The 19855-nt window shown below is 45.2% G+C and overlaps 1 protein-coding gene across 1 annotated transcript in view; it reads right to left on the bottom strand.

The window, feature by feature from the left end:
- The window catches only part of LOC122542007 (receptor-type tyrosine-protein phosphatase H-like), a 100067-nt gene that overhangs the window by 61701 nt on the left and 18511 nt on the right, over positions 1 to 19855 (bottom strand). Inside the window, exon 2 of the mRNA XM_043679300.1 lies at positions 1873 to 1900. Coding sequence (XP_043535235.1) covers positions 1873 to 1900 — 28 coding nt within the window. The remainder of the gene's footprint in view (positions 1 to 1872; positions 1901 to 19855) is intronic.

Here is a 19855-nt window from a genome sequence, read left to right as displayed (position 1 = left end):
GCCTGAGGTAGGAATTGAACCCGGGTCTCTGGCGCTGTGAGGCAGCAGTGCTAGCTACTGTACCACCGTGCCACCCGAAACAATGACTCTTCGTCAGAGCAAGTCTGAGTTAGATATAAATCTTTGGGCAAAAGGGATCAAAAGGTATGGGGGAGAAAGCAGGAACAGGGGCTGAGTTGGATGATCAGCCATGATCAGATTGAAAGGTGGAACAGGCTTGAAGGGCTGAATGGCCTCCTCCTGCTCCTGCTACTTTTAATATTTCTAAACATACACCCACCCACCATTTAAACTGATAACAAGGGTGGTTCCAGAGTGAAGGTGCTGGATGGGTCATCTTTCATAAGCTCTTTCACATGTCCCATTAGCTGTTAAGGTAACGGTCAAAACTACAAGAGTCGCTCAGCAAATGGTCATATCATTGAGAAAACATCTCAGCTCAGCAACACAGAATTTTTTTTTCTCGTTTCCCGTCAGTGTGGGAAGTTGCTGAGAAATTCAAAGAAAAAGGAAGATGTGTGTGAAGTCATTCAGGCCTCAGAGTAAATCAGGCAAAGGCCACATATTTCACAGACAGCAGTGCGGAAGATCAATTGGTGCTACGGCGTGTGGCGTGATAAAGAGATATTCTCGTTCACTCATATTTGATGTTAAGATCAATCTAATCTCATTTGGATTCCTCGTCAAGTCACTTTCCAAAGAGGGGAACACGTCTGACATTATGTTCCAGGCCACAGGGTTATGTAGATCATAATCCCTTAGATCACGCTAGACATGGGTTAATAAAGGCCCATTCCAGATCATTGTAGATGCAAGGCCTAGGAACAGTGTGGTGAATGGGAGTGAGTACAATTATTAAAACCTACATTTACATAGCACCTTCAATATTGAAAGAGTTCAGAAAAGCTTTACAAGAATGTTGCCAGGGTTGAAGAGTTTGATCTATAGGGAGAGGATGAGTAGGCTGGGACTGTTTTCCCTGGTGTGTTGGAGGTTGAGGGGTGACCTTATAGAAGTTTATAAAATCATGAGGGGCATGGATAGGGTAAATAGACAAGGTCTTTTCCCTGGGATCAGGGAGTCCAGAACTAGAGGGCATAGGTTTAGGGTGAGAGGGGAAAGATATAAAAGGGACCTAAGGGGCAGCTTTTTCACGCAGAAGGTGGTGCATGTATGGAATGAGCTGCCAAGGAAGGGGTGGAGGCTGGTACAATTACAGCATTTAAAAGGCATCTGGATGGGCCAAGTGCTGGGAAATGGGATTAGATTAGGTTAGGATATCTGGCCAACACGGACGAGTTGGAACAGAATGTTTCTATGACTCTATGATGGAAGGTCCAAAGGTGCTTCATAGGAGCATTAGATAACAAAACCTGACACCTCCAGGAGATACTAAGCCAGCACAATAGTCTGCTAAATCGGGGGGAGTGTCTTAAAGGAGGTAAGTGAGGTCAAGAGGTAGATGGAGGGATTTCTAGAGCTCAGAGCCAAGGCAAATGAAGGCACCACCACCAGACGTGGAGCAATTAAAATCGAGAATGAGCAAAGGGCAATACTAAGAGGAGAGCCAAGGTCTCAGAGGATAATGAGGCTAGAGGAGAAACAATGAGGGGTGAGGCTGTGGGTGAATATGAAAACGAAGGGGAGAATTTTACCATTGGGTCATTGAACAAGGGGCCGGCAACAAGGGACTGCCCTGTGAACTCTTCTGCCTGACTAAAGCAACAACACTTTCCTTTCGAGCTGAAATTACAATGTTAGTTTCATGAAAGAGGAATTAACCTCAAAGGAGAACAAACAGAATATTCACCAACTGCAGTCCAACTGCACTTTTATCATATCTTATAATCAGGGTGAGATTGTGGAACTTACCAGAACAATTCAGGCTGTAGACGATCTCCTGTTGATTGAGAAAGAAACTGAGTTAGTGTTGGGATAGTATATACAATGCTAATCAAAAGCTTAATTCCTCAGCTGACTTCCTTTATTTTCAATTTCCTGATTATTGGAAATGACCATTTTGCCACAGAAATGCTGGTGTTAGTATCATGACACATCTGTGCTAAGAAACCCTTCATTATAAATTCTCACCCTCTAGTTTACCATCCCGTCCATATTCAACGTGCCCACCCTTCATCGCTGAACATGCATTTCTCAGCTCAGATTGATTTAAAATTTGCCTGAGAAACTTCCAATTACAGTTCCCAGACTACCCCTCTCACTCCATCCCTCGCACTTCATCCCCAGTCTTCACATTCCCTCCCCGTCCCTCTGACCCCCTCCCAACTTCTTCCCTCCCCCATGAACATTCCCCCTTCCCCTCTTTCTCTGTCCCCATTCCCTCTCTCCCTCGTAGATACAGCGTATATTTTTAGAATGAGAATTAGCTTCATTGTCACATGTACTCAAAGGAGTATTTTGAAAAGTGTATCAGTTGCCAGTTATAGCACATCTTCGGTACAAAGTTCCCCACATATAGCTGCTTCAGTTATAGTTCTTAGAAAAAATAGAGAATTGAAAAGTCTAGCATTGCAGATTTTAGGAATAAATTATAAAATGGAGGAAAAAATGTTCAGTACAACGGTCTTCGACCCCAGTCTATACTGGCACCTAGTGTCCCGGCTGCAATGGGTCTTGACTCTAGACTGCACCGGGCTTGACCTCAGGCATCACGTGGCCAGGATATCGCTCTGGAATCACTGCAAAACAGATACCCAAGCTGAGGCCAGGTATTGGGTCAGTTAGCTTGACAGCTGGTTTGCAATGCAGAGTGATACCAACAGCAGCAATTCAATTCCTGCACCGGCTGGGATTACTGTGACAGACTTCCCCTGCTCAACCTCTCCCCTTGCTTGAGTTTGGTGACCTTCAGGTTAAGCTACAACAGTCAACTGTGCTGGTCTGCTGCTGACAGCGCTTGGAGACAGACTCTGATGATTGCCTTTCTTGTGTATCTGACCTATGCTTATACTGTGGATAGCTGGAATTATTTTTTCTTCATTTCTCTAGGTTTGTACTGAGGTACCTAAGATGGCACTGTAAGAGGCAATTTCTAAATTTTTCACTGTACTCATTTGTGTACCTGACAATAAAGCTAATGCATTCATTCATTCATTCATCTCTCTCTAATGAGTGAGCGGCTGCTATGATCTGGTAAGACTATGGTGACTTTCCCTAGTGTAGTGATTGGAACCAGGTGGATCATGTTCACTATGAGATCCTTGATTGGGTTGCTAACCTGCATAACCATTATAAACATCCTTGATGTGAAGGGCACTGCTTGTCACTGGCCACTGGGCGTTTCCTTTCTTCCTTGTGGTGGAAATTGAATAAAGATTTGTGCACCTTGTGTCTCTCACTGTGTCTCACACCTGCACACACACAACATGGGTGCTAGGGAAAATATAAGCACTACCGCAGTTAGGGGGTAGTGTGGGGGTAAAAGAAGAAAAGGGAAAAAAAAATTAGAATTTAGAAAAAAAAATTAAATCTATAATCGGGTATTTGGGTCCAAAGAAAAATATAACCAGGAGATTAGAATCTCCTCAGTTGAGGACTGACTCTGAGCTGGCTGGCCGAGTTGCAAAAAAAAGGAAAAAAACTATGAACAGGGTATTCAGAATCTGCTTAATTCAGGAACTGACTCCCAGCTGGCTGGCTGTAGCCAGTGTATTGAGCACATGTGGATAAAGGGGGAGTTAGTGATGGGATACCAGCCTCTGGGCAGTTATTTCTCCCATGCTTTATATTTATTTATTTACGGGATATGGGCTTTGTTGGGTAAGCCAGCATTTATTGCCCCTCCCTAATTGCCCCTTGAGAATGTGGTGGTGAATGGTCTTTTTGAGACACTGCAGTCCATGTACTTGATGGACACCCACAGTTCTGTTAGGGAAGGAGTTCGAGAATGTTGACCCAGCAACACTGAATGAATGATGACATAGTTCTGCGTAATATACCACTATGCATGTATTTACTAAAATATCATGTCCTGGTCTATGTTAACATGACGTATATCATAAAGTATAAAACATATGTCACAACAGCTATCATATGGTTAATATCATGACTTTTCCCCAAGGTGAGGAATTTCAAGACCGGGGGCACATTTTTAAAGAGAGAGATATTTAAAAAAGACGTGAAGGGCAACTATTTCACACAGATGGTGGAATGAACCTCCTAAGGAAGTGCTGGATGTGGGTACAATTACAACATTTAAAAGACATTTGGATAAGCACATGAATAGGACAGGTTTAGAGGGATAAGGGCCAGGAGCAGGCAGGCGAGACTAGTTTAGTTTGGGATTATGTTCGACATGGACTGGTTGAACCAAAGGGTCTGTTTCCATGCTGTATGACTCAACGACTCTAGATCATCCACAATTATCTACCACAAAGTACCATAATTGTGATGAACAATGTGTCATTCATATGTTAGCATCATTTTATCTTTAGAGTTTGAATGTTAAACTAGTGGCTTGTTGGTTTTTTGACAATGAATTTAAAAATTAACTAAGCTAGATTTACTGGAGCCATAATGTAAATTACTTCCTGCCTCCTGGTGTGTAATACAAATCTATTTTCAAAATGGGGGTTTACGACCAGAGAAAGAAAACATTAAGTTATTAATTTAACTGAATCTAGAATGAACAATTTTTTTAAAAATGTAGCTCAAATGCTTTTGGGTTCTGTTCAAAGAAGACCTGATTGAGGTCAGCTGCAAATGTAAACTCTCCTAGAAAGGGAGACTGTCCAGAGCACTTAAAGAAGTTCATTACCTCAGTTAAACAGTATAGTTGGTGAAACTTTCAGACCAGGAGTGTTTGATTGGAAACCTGCACTCATTATTCAAAGCTGAGAAAATCTAAGCTCTCACCTGTGAGGGTGGTGAAGGGAAAAGAGACACACAACTCACAGTTCTGGAATTAGGAAGAAACAGGAAGGGATTTCTCTGGATCTGATTAAATGTAAAATGATGATGTTGGGGAGTAGATGGGATTTTGTTTTGCTGGCTATTTTGAAATTTTCTGCTCTATGCTTTATGTAAATATTTTGGTTCATTTCATTTTAATTTCTTTAAGTGATACTTCTGGTTATTGTTAAAACCAAATCTGCTGCCTTGTAGGGTCAAGTGTGTGGTGCTGGAAAAGCACAGCCAGTCAGGCAGCATCCGAGGAGCAGGAGAATCGACATTCCGGGCATAAGCCCTTCATCAGTAATGAGGCTTGTGGGCCGGGGGGGCTGAGAGATAAATGGGAGCAGGGTAGGGTTGGGGGATAGGGAGCTGAGAATGCGATAGGCAGATGAAAGTGAGAGAAAAGGTGATATGTCAGAGAGGGGGGGTGGAATGGGTAGATGGGAAGGGTGATGGACAGGTCAGGCGGGCAGTGCTGAGTTGGAGACTTGGGACTAGGATAATATGGGGGGGAAGGAGAAATTAGGAAACTGTTGAAATCCACATTGATCCCGTGTGGTTGCAGGGTCCCAAGGTGGAATATAAGGCATTTTACCTCCAGGCGTCAGGTGGTAACGGTTTGGTGGTGGAGGTGGCCCAAGACCTGCATGTCCTTTATTGAGTGGGAGGGGGAGTTGAAGTGTTCAGCCATGGGTTGGTTGGGGTTGAGGTGGGGTTGGTTGGTGCAGGTGTCCCAGAGGTGTTCTCTGCAACAGTCCGCAAGTTGGCGCCCTGTCTCTCTGGTGTAGTTGGGACCACATTGAGTGCAATTGATGCAGGAGATGACATTGGTAAAGGTACAGGTAAATTCCTGTCAGATGTGGAAGGATCTTTTGGGGCCTTGGACGGAGGTGAGTGGGAGAGGTGTGGCCGCAGGTTTTGCACTTCCTGCAGCGGCTGGGAAAGATGCCCAGAGTTGGGTGTGAGCTGGTGGGGGATGTGGACCTGAGGAAGGAGTCACGGAGGAAATGGTCAGTCCGGAACACTGATAGGGGTGGGGAAGGAAATATATTTCTGATGGTGGGGTCTGTTTGTAGGTAGCAGAAGTAGCAGAGGATGATGTGATGTATACGGTGATTGGTGGGGTAGAAGGTGAGGACCAGGGGATTCTGTCCTTGCTGCACTGGGAGGGGTGGGGTTCAAGGGCGGTGATGTGGGAAGATGTGGAGGAGATGCGCTGGAGGGCATTGTCGACCACGTGGGAAGGGAAATTGCGATCTTGGAAGAAAGAGGCCACCTGGGATTTTCTAAGGTGGAATTGGTCATCCTGTGAACAGATGCAGCAGAGGCAGAGGAATTGGAAATAAGGGATAGCATTTTTAGGGTGGAAGGAGGTGTAGTCTAGGTAGCTGTGGGAGTCGGTGGGTTTGTAGTAGACCTGCCGCCTTGTAGGCTCATGTTACAGTGAAATACTGCCCTATCAAAAAAGGATCGAACAAGCCAGAACATATCATTGTGGGAAATGTCTTGTCTTGAGGCGGCACGGTCAGCACCGCTGCCTCACAGCACCAGCGTCCCGGGTTCAATTCCAGCCTCGGGCAACTGTCTGTGTGGAGTTTTCACATTCTCCCCGTGTCTGCGTGGGTTTCCTCTGGGTGCTCCGGTTTCCTCCCGCAATCCAAAAATGCGCAGGTTAGGTGAATTGACCATGCTAAATTCCCCGTAGTGCGAGGTGGATTAGTCAGGGGTAAATATAGGGGAGTGGGTTTCTCTTTGGAGGGTTGGTGTGGACTGGTTGGGCCGAAGGGCCTGTTTCCGCACTGTAGGGAATCTAATCTAATCTAAATTGCCCATAGTGTTAGGTGCATTAGTCAGAGGGAAAGGAGTCTGGGTGGGTTACTCTTTGGAGGGTCGATGTGGACTGGTTGGGCCGAAGGGCCTGTTTCTGCACTGTAGGGAATCTAATCTAATCTGAGAAAATGTAGTGGTAATATCAACTGGGATTATAACATAATACCTATATTATGAAACACTTGTCATATGTTACATGAAATATTATGTTATATATTACACAAATGTGGGCTCATAACAAGCAGAGTCATGAGAACTTATAATGAGAAACAATAAAGAGCCTGAAGAGACCCCATCTGGAGTGCTGTGTGCAGTTTTGGTCTCCTTACCTAAAGCAAGATATACTTGCCATAGAGAGTGCAACTATGACTGGAATAGGGGGAATGTCTTATGTTTCTCTGGTGTTAAGAGGAATGAGAGGTGATCTTGAAATACTGCCCTATCAATACTGGGACCCTGGTGCTGTGAGGCCGCGGTGATAACCGTGCCGCCTCAAGACAAGACATTTCCCACAATGATATGTTCTGGCTTGTTCGATCTTTTTTTTGATAGGGCAGTATTTCACTGTAATATAGAAAGTTCTTACAGTGCTTGGCAGGATAGAGGCAAGAACAGTCTTTTTCCTGGCTGAGGCAGAGGGATGTGGTGGGTATTGATAGTAGTGGAAGGCATTGTCAGTGGTAGGTATTATTGGTGTTGGTGGTGGATATTGGTGTTGGTGATGGGTATTGTTGGTGTTGGTTTCGGTGGTGATGATGGGTATTGGTATTGGTGGTGGTGTGTCTTGGTGATATTGGTGGTGATGTTGGGTACCAGTGTTGATGGGTATTGGTGGTGCTGGTGGTGATGTTGGGTATCAGTGTTGATGGGTATTGGTGGTGCTGATGGTGATGTTGGGTACCAGTGTTGATGGGTATTGGTGGTGCTGGTGGTGATGTTGGGTATCAGTGTTGATGGGTATTGGTGTTGGTGATGATGGGTATGGTTGGTGTTGATGGTGATGTTGGTTATCGATGTTGGTGTGTATTGGTGGTGGTGATAGTGGGTGTTGGTGGTGATGGGTATTCTTGGTGATAGTACTGGTGGTGCTGGTGGTGATGGTGGGTATCAATGTTGGTGATGTTGGTGGGTATTGGTAGCGTTGGTCTAGAATGAGGGGTCACACTTTCAGAATCAAGGGCAGGCCATTCAGATTGAGATGAGGAGGAATTTCTTTGCTCAGTGGGTTGTGAATCTTTGGAATTCCCTGTCCCAAAGGGTGGTGGAGGTCTTATTGCTGAACATGTTTAAGACCGAGGACAATAGATTTCAACATATCAAAAACATTGAGGGATAAATGGACAGTACAGTAAAGCTGTGTTGAAATGGAGGATCAGTCATGATCCCACTGGATAGCAAAGTAGGCTTAAAGGGCTGAATGGCCTACTTCTGTTCCTATTTCTTACGTTCTTATATATAACAGCATATAGAATATACGTTGCAACAAATATATATCACCTAATCATAGAATCCCTACACTGTGGAATCAGGCCATTCCACCCACCGATTCCACACTGACCCTCTGAACACCATCCCAACCAGACCCATCCCATCCCTGTAACCCCGCATTTCCCTTGGCTAACCCACCAAGCCTGCACACTATACACAATTTCCCATGGCCAATCCACCCTAACCTACACATCTTTGGAGTGTGGGAGGAAACCCACGCAGACACAGGGAGAATGTGCAAACTCTACACAGACAGTCACCTGAGGTTGGGATTGAACCCAGGTCCTTGGTGCTGTGACACAGTGCTGCCTGGAGCCTTGAAGTATTAAATTTGATTCCCCCTATCCAAATAGTGGAGATTGTTGAGAGTAGCTGGGGCCCAAACACTGATCCCTGTTGTACTTCACTAGATACCACCTTCCATAAAAAAACCCCATGCAATCCAACCCTCTATTTCATGTCTGCTAATCAGTTCTTAAAAAATGTCAGCATGCGTTTTAACCTTGCACCGTAGCCTCTTCTGTGAGGCTTTAACAAAAATCTCTTGAACGTTGAGCATATCCTTCTAATATCCATTATATTGCCTGACATTCATCAGCTAGGGCTGAAGCCATGCCAAGTTCATTACCATCCAGCGGTTAGTATTCATCACATTTGGTTAACATTTACCTTTTAAATAACATGCTACGATGCACTTGTGGTGTGCCAAGGTGATCTTTCATGTCCCTACCTAACTAATTCATTCACAAATGGAGACAGAAATCAATAAGCTCTCTGAAATAGAGGCTGCCAGTCTGATATCCCAAACAAAGTTTGAAAACAGCAGGTTAGGCAGCACGTAAGGAAAAAGAGCGGCGATTTGTAAAGTTGGTGCTTAACCATTTCAGATGCCAGACTGCATTCTCATTTTCACAGACAGTGGAAAATGTTTCTATTGAGACCATTTACCCTTCAAGACTTATATTTACCGTCAAAATCTTTAAGACCCAGCATCGGTTTGCCTAGTCACTTCAGGGGTCAGCTAGCTCAATTGGCTGGATGGCTGGCTGTCAATGTGGAATGATGCTGTTAAGCAATGTTCCATTCCCATACTGGCTGAGGATACATACCTTCTCATATATTACCTGAGGCATGGTGACCCCCCCAGGCTAAACCACTGCCAGCTGTCTGTCTGACAGAGTGAGACTATCCTGACTTTACCTTCTTTATCTTGCATTACCCTTTGATATGGAATTTCTTATGCCTCCTGCTCTATCACAGGTCCTTCTCAAATCCTTTCAATCCTCCCCGTTGCCTTTTCCCCCCAACCCCGCCTCTCTAATACCACTCTCTCTGTCTCTGGTTTTGCAGTTCCTTCTCAGACCCTGTAGCTTCTTGCAGCAAGGTCATCGAGCTGAAAGAGAAATCTTTCTCTCCTTTCCCCTGTGAGATGCATTGTGGATTCCACCCAATTCTACTCTTTAGGGGAAACTCTGTACACCACTTTACAGAGAGACACCATTGAGTTGGTGGGCTGAATGGCCTCCTTCTGTGCCAAAATGGCTCTAAGACACGGGCGGTGGATCCTTTCTGCCTGCTAACAAGGGACCTATAACTTGCCTGAATTTGCTCATTCAACATAACATTAGGTTACCCCAAATATAAGTGGATTCAATGCACCTTTGCTCATAGAAGCCCTACAGTGTGGAAGCAGGCCATTCAGCTTATCGAGTCACACCACCCTCCCACCCAGAATCACCCAATCCCTGTAACTCGACATTTCCCACGGCTAACCCACCTAGTATACACATCCCTGGACACTATGGGGCAAATTAGCATGGCCAATCCACCTAACCTGCACATCTTTGGACTGTGGAAGAAAACGAGAGCAAATCCATGCAGACACAGAGAGAATGTGCAAATGCCACACAGACAGTTGCCTGAGGGTAGAATTGAACCCATATCCCTGGCACTGGTTGAGGCAGCAGTGTTAACCACTGAGCCACTATGCCATTGCTCAGAAATTGGAGATACTGGTGTTGGACTGGGGTGTACAAAGTTAAAAATCACACAACACCAGGTTATAGTCGAACAGGTTTAGTTGAAAGCACTAGCTTTCGGAGCAACGCTCCTTCATCAGGTGGTTGCTCAAGAATGCCAGCTCCACAAGTGGTTCTAATGAAGGGACATCGCAGGAATATTGTTTAGACAAAAAAAAATTGAGTTGAATGTGAATAAAGGTAAAGTCATCATGGGACTGCTCTCTCATTAGAGAGAGAGATAACAGGTGGTGGTTTAACCTGAGGGTCACCACACCTCAGGCAAAGGGAGAGGTTGAGAAGGAGAGTCCTTCATGGTAAACCCAGCGGTGTGGGTATTGAACCCTCAATATTAGCATTATGGCTATAACATAAACAAGCCATTAAGCCAATTGTGCTCACTGACTGACCTACAGAAACAGTGTGGGATAATGATGCTTGTCCAGCTCACTGTTTCACCCACCTCCACAAAAAATAATTCTTTATGGGCTGGACAGTGGTATTGAGGAGGTTGGACTGTAAATCTACAGGAATCTGGGACACAGATTTAACCCACCCCATGAATTCAATTAATAACTTTGGCATTGAGAGCTAATCAGTAATACTATAATGACAACTACCGACAATTGTCATAAAAACTCATCAGGATCACTAATGTCCTTCAGGGAAGGAAATTGCCATCCTTACCTGGTCTGGCCTACATGTGACTCCAGACCCACAGCAATGTAGTTGATTCTTAACTGACCTCTCGGCAGTGGCCATGCAAGCCTCGTAGTTAAGGGCGATTAAGGATGGGCATCAAACAATGTTCCCTCTAATTTCCTTTTCGGCATTCAGACCTCCGGGATCTGGGCACAACAGTGGCTTCCGAAATGGAATGTGCATTGGCACACTGATTGGCACGCGCTGAACCTCAGCGTGAAGGGAACATCGGCAACAAATTCTCGCTGGCAACACCCATGTCCCATGAAAGGGTTAAAACAGACTTCCTTTTCAATAGCAGTGTTTCATTAAAGAGGCAGGCGTGATACAGAAGCTTGTAACCTGAAGCTTTGCCAGTATCTGGGTATATCCAGCATGTACCCAGGCTGACCTGAGGTCTGTGCCCCTGGCACAGCCAGACAGATATCATTTCTAGCCTCTGGGGTGGTGCCAGCACTCTGTTAATGCAGCAGGTAAAGTGTCATTCTGAGATCTGCCTTCTGCGTTTCCCTGAATCACAGAACTTCTACAGTGCAAGAGGAAGGAAATTTGGGACATCATGTCTGTATTGGATTACTAAATGAGAAATGCAGACTTCCCAATTACCAGTCCCTTGCCCCCACTTCCCCATGTAACCCTGCACACCCTCCCATAGAATCCCTATAGTGTGGGAACAGGTCATAATCAACCCTCTGAAAAGCATCCCACCTGAACATTTCTCTTGGCCAATCCATCCCAACCTACACATCTTTGAAGTGTGGGAGAAAACTGGAGCAGCCAGAGGAAACACATACAGACTCAGGGTGAATGTGCAAACTCCACACAGACAGTCGCCCGAGGGTGGAAGTGAACCTGGGTTACGAGCATTATGAGGCAGCAGTGCTAACCACTGAGCTTCCCTACTTCCTTCTCAGGTGACAATTCAATCCCCCCTGAAATGAATCTCATTTTCAGGAGAACCAGTTTTAGGATTACTTGTTTTGCCGAATATAGTCGAAACCTTATCATCGCTATGAGGGGGAGTGGTGTGACAGGGAATGGGCAGGTAGGTAGGAGTGGCAGAAAACACAGTGAGAGTGAAACAAATCTCAGTGTCTCCATTGGCACATATTACCAAAAAGTACAGAAAATAACTCTTCAATTGAATTATTAGTTTCAAGTTGAAAGAGTTTCTAGTAAATATTAGCAAGTTTCATTTTAACTTTGCAGAAAAAGGCAACAATTTTCTTTATGTGCAGAATATCAGCCTGCATTATCAACCTGTAAAGTTTTATTCTGCATATCATAAACAATGATTAAGGGCAATTTAACTTTGCTCATGAGATGATTTGTATAATTAGTTAGACTGAATGACAATTGATACCTTTCTGTCCCATGACAGTGAGGAGCCAAAATTACACCTGCAAGTGTACCCTCTGTTTATTATGTATGATTAATCAGATACAATCAACATCATTCCGCCTGATTCACTTTCCAGTTTCAATCAGTCCAAGGCAAAGTGCTCAGTTCAATGAGAAAATGTCTACAAAGGAATAAATCTTCAGCAAGAAGCGATAATAGTTTTGATTAAACTCTGCTGCACTCTCAAACAGTGGATTCCAGTCCTAACCACTGATGGAGTCATAGAGATGTACAGCACAGAAACAGACATTTGGGTCCATGTCGCCATGCTAACCAGATATCCTAATTTAATCCTGTCCCATTTGCCAGCACTTGGCCCATATCCCTCTAAACCCTTCCTATTCATAAACCCATCCAGATGCCTTTTAATTATTGTAACTGTACCAGCCTCCATCACTTCCTCTGGCAGCTCGTTCCACACTCTGCGTGAAAATGTTGCCCCTTAGGTCCCTTTTACATCTTTGCCCTCTCATCTTAAACCTATACTCTCTAGTTTTGGACTTTCCTATCCTGGGGAAAAGACCTTGTCTATTCGCCCTATCCATGCCCCTCATGATTTGATAAACTTCTATACGATCAACCCTCAGCCTTCATTGCACCAGGAAAGTAGCCCCAGCCAATTCAGCCTCTTCCTTTAGCTTGAACTCTCCAAGGCAACATCCTTGTAAATCTTTTCTGAACCAGTTGGATCAAAGATGTCACTGACACTGGGCAACTCCTTCCCTACAGCAAGTTTAACTCGAACATTTCTTAGAACTGTTGTCTTGCTAATGTTGATCTTGCATGTTCCCTGTGCAATGTAACCTGTATGCCTCTGTCTAAATTTTGTTTCACTTTATGATCTGTATGTCCCTGCTTCCTGTGATCCGCCTGCATTGCTCATGAACAATACAAAGCTTTTCACTGTATTTATGACACATGACAATAAATAAATCAGATCAGGTTTCACAGCATCTTTCCTTTAGCAAGGAGACCAGAATTGAACGCAGTTTGTCAGATAACATAAAGAAATAGCAAAGAGATAAATGGTTAAATCATTTGTTTGAGTGATGGTGCTTCAGAGATAAATGAGTCTTGCTGCATGAAAATGTTTCTCTCTGCTTCACTGCTTCTTCTTTCACTGATTCACTTAAACCTGTACCCTCTCATTCTCAAACCTTCCACCAATGCGAACTGTTTCTCCCTATCGACTCTGTCCTAGCCCCTCTTGGTTTTGAACACCTTGATCAAATCTCTGCTGCTCCAAGTAAAATATCCCCAACTTCTGAAATTTATCTCCGAAAGTAAACTTCCCCATCTCTGGAATAATGCTTGTGAATCTTTTCTGCACCCCTAATCCAGAATATATAGTCTGTCTGTATCAATCCCCGTAAATCATTTTGATGTTTTAATTACACCAATTAGATCTTCTTACGGGCTATTCATTAGGGGGCTCTTGTGGTGCAGTGATAGTGTCCCTACCTCTGAGCCACACAATCCCACATTTAAGGCCCAATTTCCTCTAGAGATGAATAATAACACATCTGAGCAGGAAAATATCTATAGGATATTCCTGGCCTTCCATAGTTCAATGATTTTGGGGCAAACATGGATTTCTGTGGGGATGGAGCTAATGTGTTGTGTGAGTCCCCCCTTCCCATGTATACTCTCTGATCATGCACAGCTCCACACTGGGTAAATTAATAAATTCAATCCAATTTTGGATGCCCCTACAACATGTCCATTTCATCTCTGAATAAAACAACACCCCCTTGCAGCTGGCGACACACATCCCTCAAACGTCTGCCCAGAGTTCAAAGCTCATGTTAGCACCTTCATTAAGTGGGTCATAAACCGTTGTTGACACGCTCAGGGGAGTTACCACCCTGAAAGGAGAGGGAGGTAGGACGTCATGTGGAATTTGTCACGCATGGCACTGTGCCATGTCCAATTACACCCAAGTGATCAACTGACGTGACAGTTGCTGGATCCTCCCAACCAAATCCTCTGAAGATAAACAGAAGTGGCACTCAGAGCTTTTCCATGAGTCTCCCTGGGCTAGTATCATGGAAACTGTATCCTACAGGGTGTCTCTCCAATTAGGCATGTCTCCATGGTGACTCCCCTTTCTTATTATTCAGTACTGGGAAGCATTCGTTGTTGCCTAGGCCAGCATTAATCTATTCCTGATGAAGGGCTTTTGCCCGAAACGTCGATTTTTCTGCTCCTCTGATGCTGCCTGACCTCCTGTGCTTTTCCAGCACCACTCTGATTCAGACTCGGGTATCCAGCATCTGCAGTCCTCGTTTTTACCCAGCATTAATAACACCTCCATAGCTGCTTTGTGAAACTGGGAGTGGGGGGGGGGAGGAGAATAAAACGGAAGAGTTGCATTTATGTAGCACCTTTCATGACTTCCTTTTGGGAAGCCTGAAAGGTTAGCTCCGCCTCTCTCTAATGGAAACTACATGATTTGCTGAGGATTCCCAACATTTGCAGGTTTGTTAGTCCAATTTGTACACAGCAAGCTCATATAAAGAGAGGGGTGATAACCTGTACCTGAAGTGATGGGTGAGGGATAAATGTTCGTCAGTATATCGGAGAAACCTCCCCTAATCTTTTTGAAAGTACTTGAAAATATCCATCCAAAAAAGCATGGTTTAATATCTCTGGAGGGGGAGGACTCCCTCAGTACGATGTTTGAGTCTCAGCCACAATTTCTGCTCAAGTGAGACATGAACCACATTGTTTTGACACAGTAGTGACCTCCCACTAACCCCATCACTGTAACCTCCCACTATCCCCATCACTGTGACCTCCAACTATCCCCATCACTGTGACCTCCAACTATCCACATCACTGTAATCTCCCATATTCCCCATCATTGTAACCTCCCACTGTCCCCATCACTGTAACCTCCCAGTAACCCCATCACTGTAATCTCCCACTATCCCCATCACTGTAACCTCCCACTATCCCCATCACTGTGACCTCCCACTATCCCCATCACTGTAACCTCCGACGAACCCCATCACTGTAACCTCCCACTAACCCCATCACTGTAACCTCCCACTAAACCCATCACTGTGACCTCCCACTTTCCCATCACTGTAGCCTCTCACTTTCCCATCACTTTAACCTCCAACTATCCCCATCACTGTAATCTCCCATATTCCCCATCATTGTAACCTCCCACTGTCCCCATCACTGTAACGTCCCACTAACTGCCATCATTGCAACCTCCCACTAACCTTCATCACTGTCACCTCCCACTAAGCACTATTACTGTAACCTCCCACTAACCCCCATCATGGTGATCTCCCACTATCCCCATCACTGTAACCTCCCATGAACCCCATCACTGTAACCTCCCACTGATCCCACCATATGTAACCTCCCACTAACCCCATCACTGTAACCTCTCATTAAACCCATCACTGTAACCTCCCACTAACCCCATCACTGTAACCTCCCACTTTCCCATCACTGTAACCTCCCACTAACCCCCATCACTGTAACCTCCCACTATCCCCATCACTGTAACCTCCCATGAACCCCATAACTGTAACCCATCACTGTAACCTCCCACTATCCCCATCGCTGTAATCTCCCACTATCCCCATCGCTGTAACCTCCCACTATCCCCATCACTGTAACCTCCCACTATCCCCATCACTGTAACCTCCCACTATCCCCATGGCTGTAAACTAGCAATGTATAAGTTTATTGAAGCAACTCATCACCTCTGAAAGCACCTTCCAAATCCACATGGCAAGTTCTCTTGCGAAGTCATTCACCATCCTGGCCTGGAACTACATACCCGTTTCTTCACTGTCACTGGGTCAAAATCCTGGAACTCTCTTCCTAACATAGAGGAAGACCGAGGAACAGGAGCAGACCATTCAGCGCATCGAGCATATTCTGCCATTCAAAGAGATCAAGGCTGTGGCCTAACTCCACATTTGGCCAAATCCCTTAATACCTACACTTAATAAAAATGTATCTATCTCAGCTGTAAGATTGACAACTGATCCTGCTGTTTGTGGGAGAAAGTTCCAAGCCTCTCCCACCCTTTGTGTGTAGAAGTGCTTTCTAACATCTCTCTGGATTGGTCTGGCCCTCATTCTCAGACTATGTCCCCTAGTTCTAGAATCCCCAACCAGTAGCAATAGTTAGTCTTTATCTACCAGTCTTTTCTTGCTAATTTCTTGAAGACTTTGATCAAATTGAGCTGTTGGCTCGTTGGTGTAGCGGAATGATTCTCACTTTGGGTAAATGTAGGGAGTGCAAGAGATCCTGGGTTCAAATTCTGGATGAGCCCTTGCTACGTTTGACTCTGCTCCTTATGGGGAGTCATGGTGGCTAAGTGGTTATCACTGCTGCCTGACAGCAGTAGGGATCTGGGTTCAATTCAACCCTTGGGCCATTGTCTGTGTGGACTTTGTACCTTCTCCCTGTGTCTGTGTGGTTGTCCTCCCACAGTCCAAAGCTGTGCAGGTTATGTGGATTGGCCATGGGAAATGTAGGGTGATTGGGGTAAGTGTAGGGAGTGGGTTAAGTGGATGCCCTTCAGAGAGTTGGTTTGGACCTGATGGACCAAATGGCCTGTTTCCACACTGTAGGGATTATTATGATTCAGATCTTAACCTTTGAAATTCCAGAGGAAACTGGCCTAATTTGTATAACCTCTACTTGGAACTTAATTGCTGAAATCCAGGTACCATTCTTGTAAATTGTTGTGGTCCTCTCTCCAAGGCCAGCATATTCTTCCTAAGGCATGGTGTCCAGATCTGCTCCAATGAGGTTCTAACCGGGGGTTTTGTATAACTGCAGTATAACCTCTGCATCCTTGTACTCTGGTCCCTTCGATATGAAGGCCAACATTCCATTAGCTTGACAAGAATAGCAATGGGCGTGTCTCTACATCCCACGAATGCAGGAGTTCAGGAATACAGCTCACCACCACCTTCTCAAGGTCAATTCAGCATGAGGAATGAATGCTTCACTGGTCACAACCAATAAACAAATAATAAAAATACAATGGCAGTGCCATTAGCGCAAGGTTGTATATCTGTGATAGAGCTCCAAGATGTTCCTATTTGAATGATGTCAATCAGCATTGTAGATGGGAGACTGAAGTCTGATGATTCATACAACAAGCTAAAGATTAACAGAAAGCTTCCTGATAACTTGGAGTCATGGCATTGTACAGTGCGGGAACAGACCCTTTGGTTCAATTCATCTATTCCCATCCTAACCCAATCTAGTCCCATTTGCCAGCGCTTCGCCCATATCCCTCTAAACCCTTCATATTCATGTACTCATCCAGATACCTTTTAAATGTTGTAATTGTACCAGCCTCCACCACATCCTTTGGCAGCTCATTCATACATGTACCACCCTCTGTGTGAAAACGTTTCCTATATTCCTTTCATATATTACCCCTCTCACCAAAGACCCATGCCTCTAGTTCTGGACTCCCCCACCACAGGGAAAAGACCTTGGCTAATCACCCTATCCATATCCCTCATGATTTTATAAACCTCTATAAGGTCACCACTCAGCCTCCAATGCTCCAGGGAAAATAGCCCCAGCCTGTTCAACCTCTCCCGTAACTCAAACCCTCCAACCCTGGCAGCATCCTTGTAAATCTTTTCTGTACCCTGTATAATCTCACATCTTTCCTATAGCAGGGAGACCAGAATTGAATGCAGTATTCCAAAAGTGGCCTAACCAATATCCTGTACAGTCGTAATATAACCTCCCACTCCTACACTCAAAGCACTGACTAATAAAGGCAAGCCTGCCAAACGCCTTCTTCACTATCCTGGCTACCTGCGTCTCCACAGCCAAGGAACTTAAAGGCATCACCTGGTGTTGCACAAACTCATATAGACCTGGAACTGATTCCAAGTTTGGAGTTGCACACCTCAGTTTGGTTGCCAGCATCATCTCAGTGACACTGGGCTCAGACAGGAAAGATCACAGACATCTTCCCAGTGACTGTCCATAGGTTCTTGTCAGTGTGGGACAGTCAGGGGTATTGGAGGACTGTTGGCGCCAGCAGAAAGTGGTGGCCTTGTCTACACTTTGGGTTCTATTTTAACCCAAAAAAGGTCAAGGCACATCCCAACAACCGATGTGGTTGAGGGAGTAGGGGTGTGGAGGGATCGTGCTACTGAGGGTCTTGAAGCAAGTGATGGGTGTGCAAGAGGCCAGGGTAAGGCCAAACTGCTAAAGAGACCCAGAGGGCAAATCCCACCTTCAGGTAAAAAATAAATGACATTCATGAGCCGAGTTTCTCACTGATGGCTTCATCCTCGGCAGCAGCTGTGGGAAGCCATGGCTGATGTTGTGTGTGAATATGAATAACATCATCAGACACTTTTATATCAGTGAGGCTCCGTGTTCTGCTTTCAACGACTGGGGCCTGCCGTTGGGAGAGAACTTCCTTTCGTCTTTCCCCAGCAGATTCACTGCTCATGACTAATTGCTCTTGAACTGAGCAGTACACTAGATCATCACAGAGGGCAGTCCGGAAATAACTTGCTGGGGCTACGCATCATGTGGAGACCAGGAGACAGTGAGGTCTGCAGATGCTGGAGATCAGAGTTGAGAGTGTGTTGCTGGAAAAGCACAGCAGGTCAGGCAGCATCCGAGGAGCAGGAGACTCAATGTTTTGGGCCAGAGCCCTTCATCAGGAATGAAGGGCTTATGCCTGAAACGTCGATTTTCATGCTCCTTGGATGCTGCCTGACCTGCTGTGCTTTTCCAGCAACACACTCTCAAATCATGTGGAGACCAGGCTGGGCTGATTCCTTTGCCCTTATCAAAGCAAAGAACTGCTGGAAGCCTGAAATAAAAACAGGAAGCACTGGGGGAACTCAGCAGGTCTGGTAAAGAAGACTTATCTTGAACTTTGAAACGTTAACTCTGTTTCTCTCTCCACAGAGCAGCCCAGTGGCTCAGTGGTTAGCACTGCTGCCTCCCAGCACTAGGGACTCAGGTTAGATTCCACTCTCTGAGTGATTGTTGGTGTGAAGTTTGCACGCTCTCCCAGTGTCTGCGTGAGTTTCCTCTGGGTGCTCTGGCTTCTTCACACTGTCCAAAGATGTGCAGGTTAGGGTGGATTGGCTGTGCTAAAGTGTCCAGGGATGTAGAGGCTAGGTGGATTAACAATGGGAAATGCAGGATTACAGGGATAAGACAATAGACAATAGACAATAGGTGCAGGAGTAGGCCATTCAGCTCTTCGAGCCTGCACCGCCATTCAATATAATCATGGCAGATCATTCCTAATCAGTATCCTGTTCCTGCCTTATCTCCATAACCCTTGATTCCATTATCTTTGAGAGCTCTATCCAACTCTTTCTTAAATGAATCCAGAGAGTGGGCCTCCACTGCCCCCTGTGGCAGAGCATTCCACACAGCCACCACTCTCTGGGTGAAGAAGTTCCTCCTGAGCTCTGTCCTAAATGGTCTACCCCGTATTTTTAAGCTGTGTCCTCTGGTTCAGCACTCAC

This window comes from Chiloscyllium plagiosum, chromosome 39, assembly GCF_004010195.1.
Source record: "Chiloscyllium plagiosum isolate BGI_BamShark_2017 chromosome 39, ASM401019v2, whole genome shotgun sequence".
NCBI lineage: Eukaryota > Metazoa > Chordata > Chondrichthyes > Orectolobiformes > Hemiscylliidae > Chiloscyllium > Chiloscyllium plagiosum.
Note: the sequence above shows the minus strand (reverse complement) of the source record. Positions and strands in the feature narration are given on the sequence as shown.